The following is a 16,155-nucleotide window of genomic DNA, read 5'->3' on the forward strand; positions in this document are numbered from 1 at the left end:
CACTCATGGACTCCGATTGTTGAAGACAATATAACCGACATCAGCCGAGGCTCCCAACGGCACTACATTCCTTGACCCAGGCACCCATGGGTTCGTTCATTCGTTCAGTCATACACGTTCGTCCGCGCCATGCTCGTCGGTCCGATGCAAACTCGGATAGTTCGGCTCAGCGGTCGTTCGGGTGTCGGGACGGAAGCCGTCGTCGCTGCCGGCCACCTTCTTCTCGGCTGTGACGTGGTCGGGGGCGAGGCGTGCGTAGTCGCCGGGCCGGTCGCTGCCGTCGGGGATCCAGAAGCGACGGTCGAAGCGGAAGAAGAGGTAGGCGTAAATGACGACGACCTCGATGGTGTAGTTGACGCAGTAGTAGGCGGCCTTGTGGTGAAACCAGGCAGGGTCGTTGGCAGGGCGGCGGATGTAGGCGACGGCGGCACGGAAGGCGGCGCCGAAGCACAGCAGGGCGGTGGTGGAGAGGACGAGGAGGATCTTGGTGCGCATGCTGCCGGTGCCGAAGCCGTCGACGGGCTCCTTTCGGGGCAGCAGAAGGGCGAGGAGGGTGATGGGGAGCGGGAGAAAGGCGAGGACGGCGAGGAAGGTGACGGCGAAGAGCTGAACGTCACGGATGCGGCCGAGGGCTTCTGGGTCGAGGGTGTAGAAGCTGCAGACGAGGGCGACGATGACCATGACGAGGCAGGCGGCGACGGCAGCGTAGAGCAGCTTGAAGGCGAGCCGCAGGGGCCGACTCCAGCCGAGGGTGGGCTGGTGGGCACGCAAGAGGCGCTGGGCGAGGATGAGATTGACGACGAAGAGGAGGAGGACGCCGGCGTTGGCGAAGACGGAGGCGGCGATGGCGATGCTCGGGTTGGACGGGTAGCAGGCCCAGACGATGCGGAGGATGTTGGCGACGATGCGGGCCATGGAGAAGCCGAAGAGGACGCCGGAGAGGAGGAACTTGCGGCCGCGACGGTTGTTGCGCTGCAGGACCGTCATGTGGGCGGCGGCGGAGATGGCGAAGAGGAGCAGGAAGACGGAGGAGAGGGGGACATCGACGGTGGTGGTTGGTCGACCGCCGAGTGCGGCGCCCTGGGGCGGGTAGGGAGGTCCCTGCTTGGCGGTCGGTCCATGTTAGTCAAAAGCCTGTGAGTGACGCGGCAAGGGGGCGAACGATCAAGAAGAGACGAGGAAAAGGATGGGGTCTGGGGAAGCGGTGGGTGGAGGAGGAGGGGAGGAGGAGGAGGAGGGGAAGAGGAGGAGGAGAAAGTGGTGGTGGTGGTGGTGGTGGTGGTGGTGGTGACGAGGGCAACGGGTTATCGAGGACGTACCTGTACATGCTGCAAGCTCGTTGTCGGCGCCGCGGCGGCGGCGGCAGCTGTGGTGGCAGACATGGCCTCGGGCATACAATGTAAATTATTATACGTTATTTCCGCCGAGCTTTCATGTAGTCATCGTCTTTGTCGTTTGTCGTTGTCGTTGTCGTTGTCGGCGCCGTTGCGGTCGGCGTCACGTGGAGACTTGCTGAACTGGCGGACTGGTCATGTATTGTCCAAGGCGATGATGGAGGGTAATAGCTGGCAACCAGCAGCACGAACGCTTTGTCCCACTTGCTCGTAAGAAGAATTTCGACTGCCGGATGTTTTCTCGCTGTTCGGACACGCAAAAGGTGGTGGGGGAAAGGGGGGGGAGAGGGTGTGCGACGCATTATGTATGTATTTTTTTTCATGTTCGTTGCCGTCGCATAAACATGGTGACGACCGGCCTTCGGACGGACTTTGTCGATGTCGGTGGTTCGTCGTTTGCAAGGTGCCGGCGATCGGAGGTTCGCGCGCCGGCAAAAAGCGGCGGGGGGGGGGCAGGGGGTCTGTGAGGGGAGTTGCTCGAGATGCGATTGGCCGTTGGTCTTGGTCGGCAAGAACGGCACACCAAGTACTAAACTACCTAGCAAGTACTTACGTGGTGCTGGATTCTACTACTTGTACGTGCTGTAAACTCCTGCACCTACAGTGCATGTAATATTCTGTATTTCCTGCCATGGCAAGGAGTAATGATAACTACAGCACACCCAAGTAAGTACGGAGCAACTGTAGTATTAATAATGCCTGTTGTGTGCTGTAACTTTTGTAAGCTAACCTGCTTGTAAGTACGGAGTAGCACGAACAAGTACGGAGTACAGGTAGTTAGTAGTTGATGGGGCCTACTACCTCCTGTACGGTGGAACGTACAGTGCATGTGCACCATCGGTTCACTTGGTGACGGCTTGCGATGGCGACTGCGTGTCTTCCATGCAACTACCTGCCACAGTAGCATCAACAGTGGGCTCAGACAGCGTCATGCTGCCAGTGCGGCGAGAACGTGTCTCTACTGTTTATTTCCACCGCACATGCATGCGTGGTGAAAACGGTGGGCATCGTGTTGACGGCTGTGCCAAGAGCTCACCATCGAGCATGGGACGAACTATCTCTGCCATGTACCTGTTCGAGAGGGCTCTCGAGTGACAGCCAACGATTCCCATTCCTTACGCGCCGTGCTCAGCTTGCTGTAGCATCGCGCCGACGTGGTTCCTGTCCATGGTATTCTAGCCATGGCTACTGCCGAGAGGCTCCGCGTTCACAGGTGAGGATGGCCCGTACGCAGAGAGGGGAATGGTCAGTCGTCCTCATGAGTACTTGCCGGTGTGCCTCCACGTTGACAGTATAGGTGCATCTCGACACCGTATGTCTGTGTTTATGCACTTCTTTGAGCACTTACCATACCATGTATTGGTATTACTACCCTCGATCGGGTCCAGAAGTCGATCAGGGCATTGAAGGTGTTCAAGTTATGCAAGTAACTGTACCTGCATGTACGGAGTACAGGCACTGTACTTGCATGTAAGTACGGAGTACGGAGTAGGTGTACTTAATTACTCGGTGTCGGAGGTCGGAGGTTACCATCACCGCGAATCGCGGATGCGACGCCACGTGCCAGATTCCATATTACAAATCATAAAGGTAGCATCTCCGTGCATGCAATAATAATACTTGTACTGTAAATAGGTGCCACTGGCCCAAGTGCCACGACAACGACCAACCTGGCTACCACATGTACCGTGCTTACAGTACTGTACAGTCAGTACGGTACAGTACATGTACTACTTCCTTACAGTATGTGTGCATTATAGGAACTTGTACGGAGCATTTTCGGTCACCAATCCAAGTGCTTGTGCTCCGCACTCCGCCCTGTCGTTGTCGTTTCCTGCCATGTTGCATCTCATGATAGACCGCAACATTATTTCCATCACCTTCGTCTTCAGTTCACGTCATTCCATAAGCAGACCAGCAGTGGCATTCGCCTCGTAGACATTTCACAGCACGCCAATACACCAAACCACCGTACGGCACAAGGACAATCCAACACAAAACCGCTGGCTGGTGCATGCAGGGTAGCCCATGCCCTTTCACGCCAACGCTTTGTACAAGTCAAGGGGAATGAATGCTCCCACGCAGCACACTGCCGACTCGATTTCCGCCAACGTCCCCCCTGCGTACCAGAAAGAACACGCCAGCAAGTACGTGTGGTGGATGGACGTTGGATACCCGTAGCACCATTTTGGGGGGGCGTGACTTGTCACGGTGCGGCCCCTAGACCCGGCGATTCTGTGCTGGGCGCGTCGTGCATGCAGCGCTACATTGTCCCAACCGACATCATTGCCGTCTACACGGCATCCCCAGCCCATCCCCAGGAGACAGATGGAGAGCCGACCAGCCAGCCATCGACGCGACTGACCGCGTAGCAGGACATGGCACTGCATGCCTAGGCCGACGAGCATACGGGCACATGCATGATGGAAATCTACAAGGGAAACCACGAAAGCCAGCAAGGCAATGGCGAACAAAGTGCGTGTTGGCGGGGAGAAGTGGACAGGCCGGTTTGCCTTCTTTGCTTCCTGCTGCGTCGCCACCGACGCCGGGACCGTCGCGAGGTCCGTTGTGCTGGAATCAAGTCCCGTCCTCTCTCGTCCTTCGCCTGCTCTCATCCGAGACTGGTACCGACATTTTCGGAATCAAGGTTCCTGCCATCAACCTGTGTCCGTCACCACCCGCACCACGGGCGCGGTCGTTTTAGCGTGAGCGCATGTAATGTGGTGACTCGAGTAGGACTTGTTGGATGCTGGCGTCCATTCCGGGTCGTGCTCGTAGCTCTTCTCGCAGCTCAGCTTGACGAGCCCTACTGCCTCATACCACGTTCTTGTACCGCCGCAGTTCCAGAAGTGGTCAATCCGAAGCATCGAGTTCGAACTGCTGTAGGAAAATTTAACCGTGTCGCCATGGATTCCACCGGGAACATTGCACGCGTGGCGTATATTGCCATCGATGAAGTCGGTCGTATCGCTAGACCCAGCTACGGCAGATTCCTCGCTGAACTGGGCCGAGCACTGGGCTTCGTAATCAATACCCGGGTGGGTGAGGGTAAAATTGATGGACCCGAACGCGGTATGAGCGTCGGGAGACGAAAAGGTATCCGATAAGCGGTAGTCGAAGTTGCTGATAGTCCACCAATGTTCCTTCTTCGTCCCGTCGTAACAATGGATGAAATGCCTCGGATGGACGGCCTTGGAAGGAGAGGCGATGGCGGAGACGGCAACGAGAAAGGCGGCAAGGATGAAATTCATCATGGTAACGGGGGCGGGAAGACCTGTCGCGTTCCGACGGGAAGGTGCCTGAAGTGGTCGCGATGGGAGTCCGGAGAGGAGCTTCAGCAGACAGCAGAGCTGACGACCGGGAAGAAAGAAGGGGGGGAATCCTTGGCCTGTGTGCTTCGTTCCCGACTCGCCGACCAAGCACTTCCCTCACTGGCTGGTGTTGTGAGGTGATGGCGACAGACCAAAGCGAGCAAGGTAAAATGTAGCAGGAGGTCGGGATCGGTCTTCTTAAGCAAGGCGGAATAGAGGTAGGTAATAATATTACATACTTACTTATACAGTAAGTATTACTGACATGGAGTACGGAGTTGTGCAGTAATGTACCATAAATACAGTACTCTGTAGGTGCAAGTACTCGCACACACAGTAATACTTACATACGAGTACATAAGTACAAGTTCAAGTACAGTATAACTGCTTAATACCAGTGAGGCTGGGATATCCCCATTTCCGCCGCTTTCGCCTGAATGAATCCTCAAAACCTCCACCCATCGGACGTGCAGTACATGTGAACTTGGTACTTCGGACCTTAGTAGCTACGGCCTGCCCTGAACTGTTCGAGTAGTAAGTTCTCACTTGTGCTTGCTGTTCAAGTATGATGTGTACACAGCACCCGTACTGTACAAGTACGTACGTAAGTAAGTATATCGAATTCAAGCCGTAGGTGTTAATAATCCGGAGAATACTCCGTACATGGGTGGGATTTTTTTTTGCGAGGCTACCAAGTATAACCTGGGTACGGAGTCCTACTGTAAGTAAGTATTACTTAAGTATTACTTACCAAGGTAAACACAATTCAAGTACACCCAAGTACGGAGTACTGAATACAGAATGCCCATGTACTTACAGTACTTGTGCAGACAGACAGACACCTGGTGGTATTATCATCATCAATTACTGTATTACTTACAAGTACATGTACTCTGTACTTTCGGTAGACCTAAGTACACCTACAGTATAGTACGGAGTACACTAGGTTAAGTACAACTACGTCCTGCGATGCAAACCTAGGTTAGGCACGTTGCTTACTTAGTAGTGATACTAATTAGTTCATACCGATCAAGACTTATAATACCTGCACCTGTACCGAGTACCCCGTACGAATCCAATACACGTGCCGGATGTACATATCACTGAACACATGCGATACTTAATACAAGTCGGCTGTTGTACTCGAGTACAAGTACTCCCTTGTGCGAAATTTCAGCAAGATTAAAAAAAACTCCCTACGTATACTCACTTACGTACGCTGATATGGGTATTGATAAGCTCTGCTGTTCAGTGTACACCTAGGCAACGCCCACCGCCAAGATATATCGGCAACTGTTGTGGCCCTTTCTTTGCATGCAGGTAAGTACATAAGTACATGGGCATGAATAATTAGAGAGATGGCACATGCCGTCCTAACGATCGTATCGAAATGCTTTGCGCTGACAAGATGAAGCCGGGACCGCATTCTCTGCTCTTGAACATGGACAGGTAATTAATAGTTGTACATGTACGGAGTACTCCGTACGGAACACGTGTACACGTGATTAGATACATTGTACATAGGCACGCACGTACAGCACGAGTATACGCTGTAAGAGTTCGTGTTCTCGTGTACTTACTCCAGATGAATGAATCTACCTTCTAGCAGGCGGTTGAACCGTAGGTACTTGCAAGTAGGTGTGGATGTACTATGTAAGGAAGTACCGGTACTATGTGCCTCGAATGCTCATGACACGTTACACAACACACGTACAGCACGGAGCACAAGTACATGTGCGGAGAGTACACACACACAATAACAGGTTCATCAAAAGATAGATGTGCAATACTTACATGTACGGAGTAGGTGTGCTCCGAACTGTAAGGATGTATTGGTGGTTGGATCCGATCTACAAGTACCTACTGCAGGTGTATGTACTAGAAATAAGCACTGAAGTGCAAGTACATTAGCACACCATTACCGTAACTAAGACCGCTGGAGTTGACGTCGAGCATTCAAGGCGCTGTACGGAGTACGGAGAACTGTAAGTAAGGTACTTATGTACGTAGGAGTATCAGAACATGTATTACTTGCACCGTGCGTGCACGAGTACTGGCGGTACTTGTAGATGTAATTGTATACCTGCACGGAGCAGTATTACTGAGCAAGTATACTTATACTTATGCCAAGCACGCAGTACAAGTCCTGTACTTGCGGACTGTCCAGTCAATCAATCGCTATAACCCTTAACATGTGCACGCTCTAGACGGCAGGGCCTGAGACATGACATGACATGATTGATGCCCGGCAGTTGGAAAAGATTGAAAATTTGACAAGCTGACCGAAGCGGAGACGGAATACAAACCAAGACCAAAACCAAAACAAACGTAACAGCCCTCCAGTCCCTCATCTCCCACGCAGCAAGCATCCTGGGCAGCCAGGGATGCCATGGCAAGCTAAGATGACAAGGCCCCAATCTGCCCTCCCTGTTCCAGTTCCAATCGAACACCACCATCCGTCCCCTCCGCTCCTCCCAAATTACAGTACTGGTGCGCACGGCTCGTCCGTCGTCGCTAGCGGCACCGCAGCCGCCATCTACACAAGTACTGTAAGTACTTGTACTTACATGCGAACGATACAGAACAGGATGGTACATGCAGAGTAGGTGCCTACTAGGTACCTAGCTGATTACTGTTCGACGACATGTACTATTCAAGTGCGCTTGCCAAGTACATGACAGATGCGGTACTTATTCCTTACCATTTACTCCGCACCTATACTTTAGGTGACATGAAAGTACTGTACACCCAGATGCACATGTACCCCGTACACTTACTTGCAGTTGTACATGTACTTGTAGGTATCCGCCCGAGCCGTTCTCCTCATTGTTTCTGCCCTGCCTCTGACAGGCTGAACTTGTCCATGCCAATGTAATTACAGTATTACTTAATTGCTTGCAAGTACTTTCTTACAGCAAGTAAGTACGCAAGTACAGTACGTACCATGCGGGCAGGGAGTTGTACTTATTTACACGCATACTTACAGTACAGTACGGGGTACATGTACAGTAGTAGTACAACTAACACATGAGGAAATCGCCATCTGCGCAGATAGGCTTGCCTGAGCGAGATGGACAGGAAACAAGGGCGCTGCAATGCGGTCACTTACAGCTGTAAGGAAGGGTAGTTGCTCGTACTTGAACTTGTACCTGCCTATCTCGGCCGCCCTAGGGCACTCGTATTACCTACATGTATTTGTTCTCAGTATGGTTCCTTGTGGTTTAACACATGTTTTCCGTACTTACTTAGTACTTGTATAACTGCATACTGTATAATTACATGTAAGTAAGTAGTCCGTATTCCGTACATGTCCGGAGTAAGTACGGAGTACTGTAAGTATTGATACAAGTTTTATTGTAATAATACCTAGTACGTGACCTCTCGTACGGACGAGTGTACCATAAGTACTGGTGCCATCATGCTCGTGTACAGGAACATTTTCGGAGTACTTGCTAGCGTTTAGCATAATGCAAGGACACCTACGGTGTACATAGTACGGAGCACCAGGCACTAGTTAGTACAACGACGTACGAGTAGTACGAAGCATCGGAGGTTCATGCAAGTACTCTGTACTTGTACCCTGGCAGCTTTCTAACCAATTGCGCACCTTGAGAGGTATTGATACCGGATAGGTGCCCTTGTACTTGTACTTGTACTTACATGTACGGAGTACTCGTCGAATAATAAAAACTTGTGTGCTTGTTATTGTGTAGTCCAATACCGCAAGTACTACTCCGTACTTCGTACTCCGTTCCGAGTACACCTGCCGTACATGTACTAGTGAGCAGATACTTTCAAGAACATGTGCTGTAGGAGCTTACATGTATAAGTACTTGCACGCCTTCTTGTACAGTGTACGGAGTACAGCACAAGTGCTCCGTACAACGGGTACATGTACAAGTAGGGGTAGGTGTAAGTACATGTACTTGGTTGTAATTATGTACGATTGTGCGCGTGAGACATGGCAAGTCGCCCGCCACCTCTTGGTGTTCCCTGAATAGCTTCCTAACAGCACATGGCTTATTGTTACCGTATTGCAACGGAGTACTGTACTCGTACGGCACATCGCAGTGTTCGTCCACGGTACCTACAAGTAGTAAGCACATATCGAGGTACGGAGTACAGTACGTACACTTGTAGAGTACGCCTCTACATGTACAATACATGAACTGTACATCTATCCAAGTACTCGTAAAACGCAACATCCAAGTGCCTCCTACCTGCACGTACACGTTGTTGCATGTACTGGTACTGCAGTACTCCTCAATACTTATACGGAGTAAGTACTTGGGTGGTACTTCCAAGCATCCATGTATGGAGTACTTGCTCCGTACTGTACTTGCAAGTACAGTACTTGTAACTACTCACAGCACTTCGGAAGTCCTGTGCCTCCTTGCACCTGCCTCACACGAGACCGGTCGTGGAGGACCACACCGGACCGGATCTGAACCGGGCAATCACCCATCCACTTCGCCTGCCACCACGACCTGCAGGAGAACGAACGCCTGTCCAGTCAAGCCAGTTCGCCCAATAATCCATCTCGCCTCTCCACCACCACCACCTTCAAGCTTCTCACCAACTCCGCCAAGTCTGCCTACGCTGCCTCGCCTCTGTGCGCAGTCCTCACGCTCGTTTCCCCAACTTTCGCTCGCCTCGCCCGACGCTCCTTTCTTTTTCTGTTTCTGCCCAACCCCGTTTCCTCTGGTAGCCTTACCGGACTCGCCTCTTCGTCCGATCGCAGCCGCCTGCCGCTGCTCGTCGTTCCCTACTATCCTCGTCTTCCGAGTACGAACTGGATCCTGCGCCGCTCACGCCCGCCCGCTAGGTGTCGTTTTCGTCTCCTCTCATCCTATCAATCCACAGGTCGAAGCCTTGTAGCTCCTAGAGGCTGTCTTGCCATTTGGCCCTGGCCCTGTTCCGTTCCTTTCCTGCTCTCGATTCCCCTCTCCTCTCCGCTGCTCGCCTCGGGTCGTCGACAAGCCGGGCACCTCGTCTCGCCATCGCGTCGCCTGCATCTCAGCAGTCGCCGTGCGTTTTCTTTCTCGAGTCGCACCTGTCAACCGCGCGTCATCCGAGCACGACGCCCCATCCGACCCCTTACCTAACAGTGCTTGCTCGCGATTTCATTCTGCTACACCATCTTCACCATCACTCCACCAGCAGCAAGGTAGAAACCGTGCCAAAGTCGGCAGCACCTTTCGCCCACTCTCGTGCACCCGGACTTGGATGGTAGTTTCGGCCATCTGCGAATCACCCGCTCGGCTATCAAGTCCTCGTGGTCCGCGCCCGCGGTTCTCCCTACCTCCTCTATTTCTTCCGACGAGCACCCGACCATGCGCCCTTCCAATGCCCGCGAGGCAACACCCCGGAGCCCTCAAATGGAGGCCAGAAGCCGCCGCGGTAGGTCGCGACAGTCGCGGTCGACACGGACAAAACTCTTGGCCGCTCTCGCCACATGGCCGGCTTTGGCAGCCGCACAGGCCGGGGGCTGCCTGTCGCTGAGGAACTCCAAGGCGTGCCCGGCTTTCCAGTCTGCCTCCATATCTACCAGTAATGCCTTATTAACAACCTAGTGAGTCCCAAAAGAAGCCATTGGCATGCCGGCCCGCTTCGTCGCTGACGGTTTCCTTTCCTGCCAGCCCTTTTCTGCAGTTTGCCTCGGATGTCGCCGCGTTCGACAATCAACTGGCAGCATACGTCAAAGCAACCTATGTCAGGGAAAAGTACGGACGCAGTCCCATCTTGGACCCCTGATGCTCCCATGCTAATGCCGTGGATAGATTCCAAAATGTCCTTGGCTGCGGCGGCATCAACTTCACGGACACGAGTAACATGTACGCGCGGTACACGACGACGGCGCTGTGCAACGCTCTTGTCCAGCGCTCCATCAAAGACTGCAACTTGTCCAAGGACGCCTCGAGGCCGGTCTGTGCCGACACGTGCGCCGAATTTGCGCAGAGCGAGGCCTTCATCACGGCGGACAAGGACCTCTGCTCCCACCCGAGCCCCGACCTGAACAAGCTGATCCGAGCCGACTTCACCACCTGCGCATTGCCGGACGGCTCCCTGCAAGGCCGGTGCGTCAACGGGGCAGACAACGAGGGCGAAAACTGCGGCTTCGCCAACAGCACCCTCGGCCTCTGCGCGTACTGCAAGGCCGGCGGCATCAACTCGACCGACACGTGCTGCTACAACGCCAACGCCGAGAAGCGCTGCCAGGGCGTCAAGCTGCCATCGTTCACCGCCACCATGACGTTCTCCACGCCAACTCCATCATCGACGGCGCCCGCCGCCGACGGCCACGGGGATGGCAACGGCGGAAGCCGGCTGAGCGGAGGTGCCGTTGCCGGCATCGTCATCGGCTCCCTCGCCGGCCTTGGCCTCCTCGCCGCACTGCTCTTCCTCTGCGTCAGGACGAGACGGCGGGAATCGGGGAGTCGGGAGCGCGGCAGCATCTTCAACCAGCCGACGCCAGCTAGGGTCGGGCCGCCGATGGCTCAGGCGAAGCCGGGCCCGCCGGAGGGCTACGAGGTGCTTCCCGGAGGACGCGTGGCGCGGATGTCGGCGCTCGAGGGGCACTCGGGCGGCTCGCCCACGCGACTCGACCACGAAGGGCCGGGCGCGGCCTCGGCGGCGACGCTGGCGTTCAAGGGCGGCGACTCGCCATCGTCGTCGGATGAATTTGCCGACAGCCCGCGGTCGGAGTCCCGCGGCGCTCTCCGGCCGCCACCAGCCTCGCGAAGGCAAGGGTCCCTGTCCAGCGGCTCGCTGCTCGCAAGCGATCCCCAATCCCCGGCGAGCGGCTGCGACTTTTCGTCCCCCATGGGCGTCGGCAGCCAGCAGTCGGAGCAGCTGCCCTTCTTCAAGGACTACTACTCTCAGGACGACATCCACCCGTCCGACAAGGTCGCCGCCCTCTGGGCGTACCAGCCACGGGCGGCCGACGAGTTCGCGCTCGAGCGCGGCGACATGCTGAAGGTGGTGGGCATCTGGGACGACGGATGGGCAACGGGCATCATGCTGAGCGAAAAGGCCGAAGACTGGGAGGCCAGGGGACAGTCCCAGAGGGACAGCGGCGTATCCAACACGTCGGGGCCGCGCGGAAGCACGCCCGTCTCGTCGAACTGCGAGATGAAGGCGTTCCCCCTCGTCTGCGTGTGCCTGCCCGAGCACTGGCGCAAGACGATCGACGGCGACGGCTCAGCCGGGGCGGCCTCGCCCGGTGTCGTCACGGGAGCGTCGGACGGACGCTGAGCCGACGGACGGCGATCGCACACGCAGCTCATCTCATCTCTCCATTCGGCCGACGCAGGTCATCTGACTCGACACGGCGCCGCGACGACGATGCCGCGAACGCAGGACGCCGGTGCCTCGTTCTGATACGATGGCCGACGCCGTCATGAACGAGCCGAATGAGCTGCTGTTGCTTTGTTTTTTTCTTCACTATACCCGGCCATCTGGCCGTTGGCGGTGCTCGCTTTCTTCTCCTTCGGTTCCGGAGCGTGCTTTTTCAATACCCATTGCGCGCCGTGCATATCGGGGCGCGAAACGCACGAGGGCAGGTGCGTCTGCGTCGTGGCGACAGCAGTCAAAATGGATGCATAATGGGAAGACGTGCTTCCCGGAGGGAGCTGGGGGATGGAGGCGACGGCGAGGATTGTGTCGCCGCGACGTTGGAAGTACTGTACATATTATTGTCTGCATGGGGTTGGTTACCTGCGCGTTTGCTTTTTTTGGTCTCCCGATTGTATTTACCTAGTTCAGATACCAAGAACCATTCCTGAGCGCCTGCGCCCGCTGTCGCCGTGGTGGTGCCATGTGCGGCGAGTTGTCGTTGGATAGGGAGGCTATGAGCGAGCATCGACAGGTCCCATACTTGGGCAACGTCACACATGCGACGACCAGTAGTGGCGACGACCAGTAGTGACTTGACTGACGATCGAGAGTTGGCAGGTGAGGTGTGCGATGTGAAATGTGAGATGATTGGAGGCCGAAACTGACCCTTATTCCGGAGTACTTCGACATCTCTTTTTTGGCCAAAGGCCAGACGAACAGCCACAGGCGGTTTGGGCGCAAAGCTACGGATGCCTTGGGCCCTGTCTCGGGTTCGAGCAACGCCACTGCCGCGGCTGACTGACCGGCCTAGATGGAGCCGAGGATTCAACAGGGTGGACCATGTGGCGTGGAGAAGCTGATTCGACGAGAGAATTTGTACTTGTCCTATTGTGAACCTCGACGAGTTTCTGTCCGTTGTCGGTGAGCGCGTCTTGTCCTGCTCTGCCCTTCCTTTCTTGTCCGTCCTGCCCTGACACGCCGTTGAAGTTGGAGACAGAGGCGAGGCATTGCTGAAGGGTGGTTAGTCGGTCGGAAAGCACGACGAATGAATGGTTGGTCGTCGCGGTGGAGCTTCGCTTCGTCACTGTTCCGGCCCATGAAACAAAAAAAAAAGGAAACACGCTCGCGTTTTCCCCTACCAGTCACCACCTCCTCCTCACTTGCAAGCAACCGCTCGCCACTCTCTCGTGCCGGCATCCTGCGAGCGTGTCCGATAGGAACTGAAGAAGACCGGCCAGCAACGCGGACGGCAGCAGCAGCAGCCGAAGTGGCAGGCATGGGTGACGACCACGATGGCAACCTCGGCGCGAGGGCCGAGTCTCTCGTGCCCAGGTTCCAGCTAGACCGGGTTCTCAACCAAGGTGCGCACTCGGGTGACCTTTTTCTTCCTCCTCAGCCATCGAAGGAGGGACCGCTGACAGACCTCGTGGTAGACCAGGGTGGACGGCGGACGAGCATGTACGGCACCATCGACGGACGACCGGCCGTCCTCATCGTCGAGCGGGCGCCCTTCCCGACCTCGGAGGCCTACCTCGGCCGCCTGCCGGCCTCCCTCGCGCGCGTGCGCAACCTCGGGGCCAACGACATCTACAGCTGGAGCATGGCGCGCTCGGGAGGCGGCGACGAGACGGGCACGACCGTCGATGCCGACGACTTCTTCGCCGACCTCAAGATCAACCTGATCTACCCTTGCACCGAGACACACGTGAGCAAGTACAGCAAGCAGGGCTTGCGCTTCGTCACCGAGACGCCCGACATCTACAGGGACAAGGTCAGGCCGTACATGCAGCGCAAGCGGGAGCAGGGACGTCTGAACTGGGTCTACAATATCATCGACGGCAAGACCGAGGTCGAGGACGTCATCTACAGAACCCAGCTCGGCGAGGCCGGCGACGAGGGCTTCCTGCTGCTGCCGGACCTCAACTGGGACAGGAGCACGCTCGAGGCTCTGCATCTGCTCGCCATCGTCGAGAGGCGCGACATCTGGTCCCTCCGCGACCTCCGCAAGAAGCACATCCCCTGGCTGGAACACATGAAGGACAAGCTCCTGTCGGCGACGGTGTTGACGTACCCTGCCGTCGCCCGGGACCAGCTCAAGCTGTACGTGCACTACCAGCCGACCTACTACCACTTCCACATCCACGTCGTCCACGTCGCCCTCGAGGCCGGCGTCACGCAAGCAACCGGCAAGGCCGTCGGGCTGGAGAGCATCATCGAGACGCTGAAGGCCATGGCGGGCCCCGATGACGGAGAAGCGGGTATGGATCGGCTGTCGATGAGCTATACCCTGGGCGAGGCTAGCGAGTTGTGGACACAGATTTTTGCCCCGATTGGTACTGAGTCTCTATAGCTTGCACGAGGTCCTCGACGTCGGCGCCGTGCGGGCAGTTGTACCACGTGCCGCCGTCGCGGATGCAGTATATTTTGTCGTTGAGCCGGATCGTGCAGCTGATGGTGACGTTTGCCTACCCCTTGTCGTCAGCACCGGCGTAAAAAAACACAAAATATGCCCCAGGTCTGGGCTCCAGGTTCTCTCCACCCCCGATCCCGAGGTGGGCGGGTGAGTGGGCAACGCACCTCGGCCGTCCGCTTGACGCTCTCCCGCAGGAGCTCGAGCCCGTGGGCGCCTCCGTTGCCTATCGCGCAGTTTTTGAGGCGAGCAACGTCGATGCCGTGCTCTACCGCGCATCTCTCGACGAGGGCGTCCTGGGGGATCCGCATGAAGTCCTGGCTGAGGCAATTGATGAACTCGAGATTGATCAAGGGGTCGGGGTAGAGTTCGCGGGCGCAGAGCTCGATGATGTTTCCCTTGCACTCATCTTGGCCGTGTTTGCACGTGACGCGACCACCGGCCGCGGGCCTGGTGTTTTGTTCAGCTGCCTGCTCTGCTCGTCTTTGAAGTCTAGAGATTAAAGGTGCGAGGGTGCGAAGGGAGTCGACGGATAAAGGGACATGAGGGGAGAAGAAGGTAGCCGGGAAAGTAGGCAGAAGAGAGAGGGAAGCGCAGTGGCAGCTTACTTTCCAATGTAGTTGAGCTTAAAGTCGACCATGTGATGAACGCGTTTCATGACGGGGAGGATGAGAAGGTGAAGGGCAGCCTGCACAGCCGTTAGCAATTGTTGGCAGCCCATCCTCCGGTCTCTTACCTTTGTGTCGGGGCATTTGCTTATGATGTGTGCCTCGAGCGGCACCAGTTTATTCGCAGCCGCCCGTGGGAGACTGTAGCCATGCACGAAGCTTCCGCGTGAGAGGTGCAAGCCGATGATCGAGATTGCTACGACGGAGAGGACAGTGCGGAGGTAGCTGCGGAACCGGCTGGCCATGCTGGTAGCGGGGGAAAAGCTGCTCCGGCTTCTCGCGCTGTTATTCCTGTTGTTGCTTCTGCTGCTGCTGCGGCTGCTGCTGCCGCCGTTCTTTTCCCCCATTGTAGCACGTTGTATAAGGAACGATCGCGACTTGCGACTGTGGTGGCCACGGAATATTCGACACGGTGCTGACGTTGCCAGAGCAGATGGTGCAGGAAGCAGAAAATGCCAGAACCCTGAGCGTTTTTTTCGAACCACGTGGGAGGGGAAGGGTGCGGGGTCGGAGGAGGGGATGGGAGGGGAATCGGAAGAGCAGAGCAGGTGATGGGCGGTTCGGGCAGGCTTCGGGGTGGACAGAAGGCAACGATGCGGGTCACGATGTTGCGAGTCCCCGTGGAGCGAGGGCGGAGATGAGGGCAAAACACGCAGACTGGTTAGGCCGTATTCGATGGCAGTGGAGATTCGCTCTCATGAGTATGAGAAATGAAGAAGTGCTGATGCTCGTGACGATGGCAGGCCGGGAAGCAGTTGCGACCTTCTTTGGGGGTTTCCGTCTTTCCGTCCGTCGATTCGACAAGTTCGCCGTGTGGCGTTCCGCATTGGGCAAGGCTGAGGAACGGTACGAGAACGGAGTTCGGCGCGCTAGTGGCTTGGGTCGGTTCAAGGTTATTTGCCGTTGGTTCGGAGCGCAAGTATGCCGTTCCAGAACTCGCACGAAAATACGGAGTACTCCGTACTATACGTAAACACTCCATGCTTGCACTCTGCACTGTGTTAGTACGTTAAGTGCTCCGTGCTTGCACTCTGTAA

At 56.0% G+C, this 16,155-nt stretch overlaps 5 protein-coding genes across 5 annotated transcripts; 2 read left to right on the forward strand and 3 right to left on the reverse strand.

Moving 5' to 3' along the window:
- Positions 1 to 108: 108 nt before the first annotated feature.
- Positions 109 to 1,382, reverse strand: DCS_00598 (uncharacterized protein; the record flags this gene model as incomplete). The annotated part of the gene is made up of 2 exons (XM_040797937.1): positions 109 to 1,101; positions 1,320 to 1,382. 2 exons carry the CDS (start codon positions 1,380 to 1,382, stop codon positions 109 to 111), a joined length of 1,056 nt encoding a protein of 351 aa, XP_040658820.1.
- Positions 1,383 to 4,051: 2,669 nt separating this feature from the next.
- On the reverse strand, positions 4,052 to 4,648 carry DCS_00599 (uncharacterized protein; the record flags this gene model as incomplete). The annotated part of the gene is made up of 1 exon (XM_040797938.1): positions 4,052 to 4,648. One exon carries the CDS (start codon positions 4,646 to 4,648, stop codon positions 4,052 to 4,054), a length of 597 nt encoding a protein of 198 aa, XP_040658821.1.
- A 5,390-nt stretch (positions 4,649 to 10,038) lies between these two features.
- Positions 10,039 to 11,959, forward strand: DCS_00600 (uncharacterized protein; the record flags this gene model as incomplete). The annotated part of the gene is made up of 3 exons (XM_040797939.1): positions 10,039 to 10,277; positions 10,345 to 10,428; positions 10,486 to 11,959. 3 exons carry the CDS (start codon positions 10,039 to 10,041, stop codon positions 11,957 to 11,959), a joined length of 1,797 nt encoding a protein of 598 aa, XP_040658822.1.
- A 1,177-nt stretch (positions 11,960 to 13,136) lies between these two features.
- On the forward strand, positions 13,137 to 14,390 carry DCS_00601 (mRNA decapping hydrolase; the record flags this gene model as incomplete). Its single annotated transcript, XM_040797940.1, has 1 exon — positions 13,137 to 14,390. One exon carries the CDS (start codon positions 13,137 to 13,139, stop codon positions 14,388 to 14,390), a length of 1,254 nt encoding a protein of 417 aa, XP_040658823.1.
- Positions 14,391 to 14,518: 128 nt separating this feature from the next.
- On the reverse strand, positions 14,519 to 15,465 carry DCS_00602 (gamma interferon inducible lysosomal thiol reductase; the record flags this gene model as incomplete). Its single annotated transcript, XM_040797941.1, has 4 exons — positions 14,519 to 14,557; positions 14,618 to 14,900; positions 15,059 to 15,138; positions 15,187 to 15,465. The coding sequence occupies 4 exons, from the start codon at positions 15,463 to 15,465 to the stop codon at positions 14,519 to 14,521; spliced, it is 681 nt and encodes a 226-aa protein (XP_040658824.1).
- Positions 15,466 to 16,155: the final 690 nt, after the last annotated feature.

The sequence above is a fragment of the Drechmeria coniospora genome, chromosome 01 (assembly GCF_001625195.1).
Source record: "Drechmeria coniospora strain ARSEF 6962 chromosome 01, whole genome shotgun sequence".
NCBI lineage: Eukaryota > Fungi > Ascomycota > Sordariomycetes > Hypocreales > Ophiocordycipitaceae > Drechmeria > Drechmeria coniospora.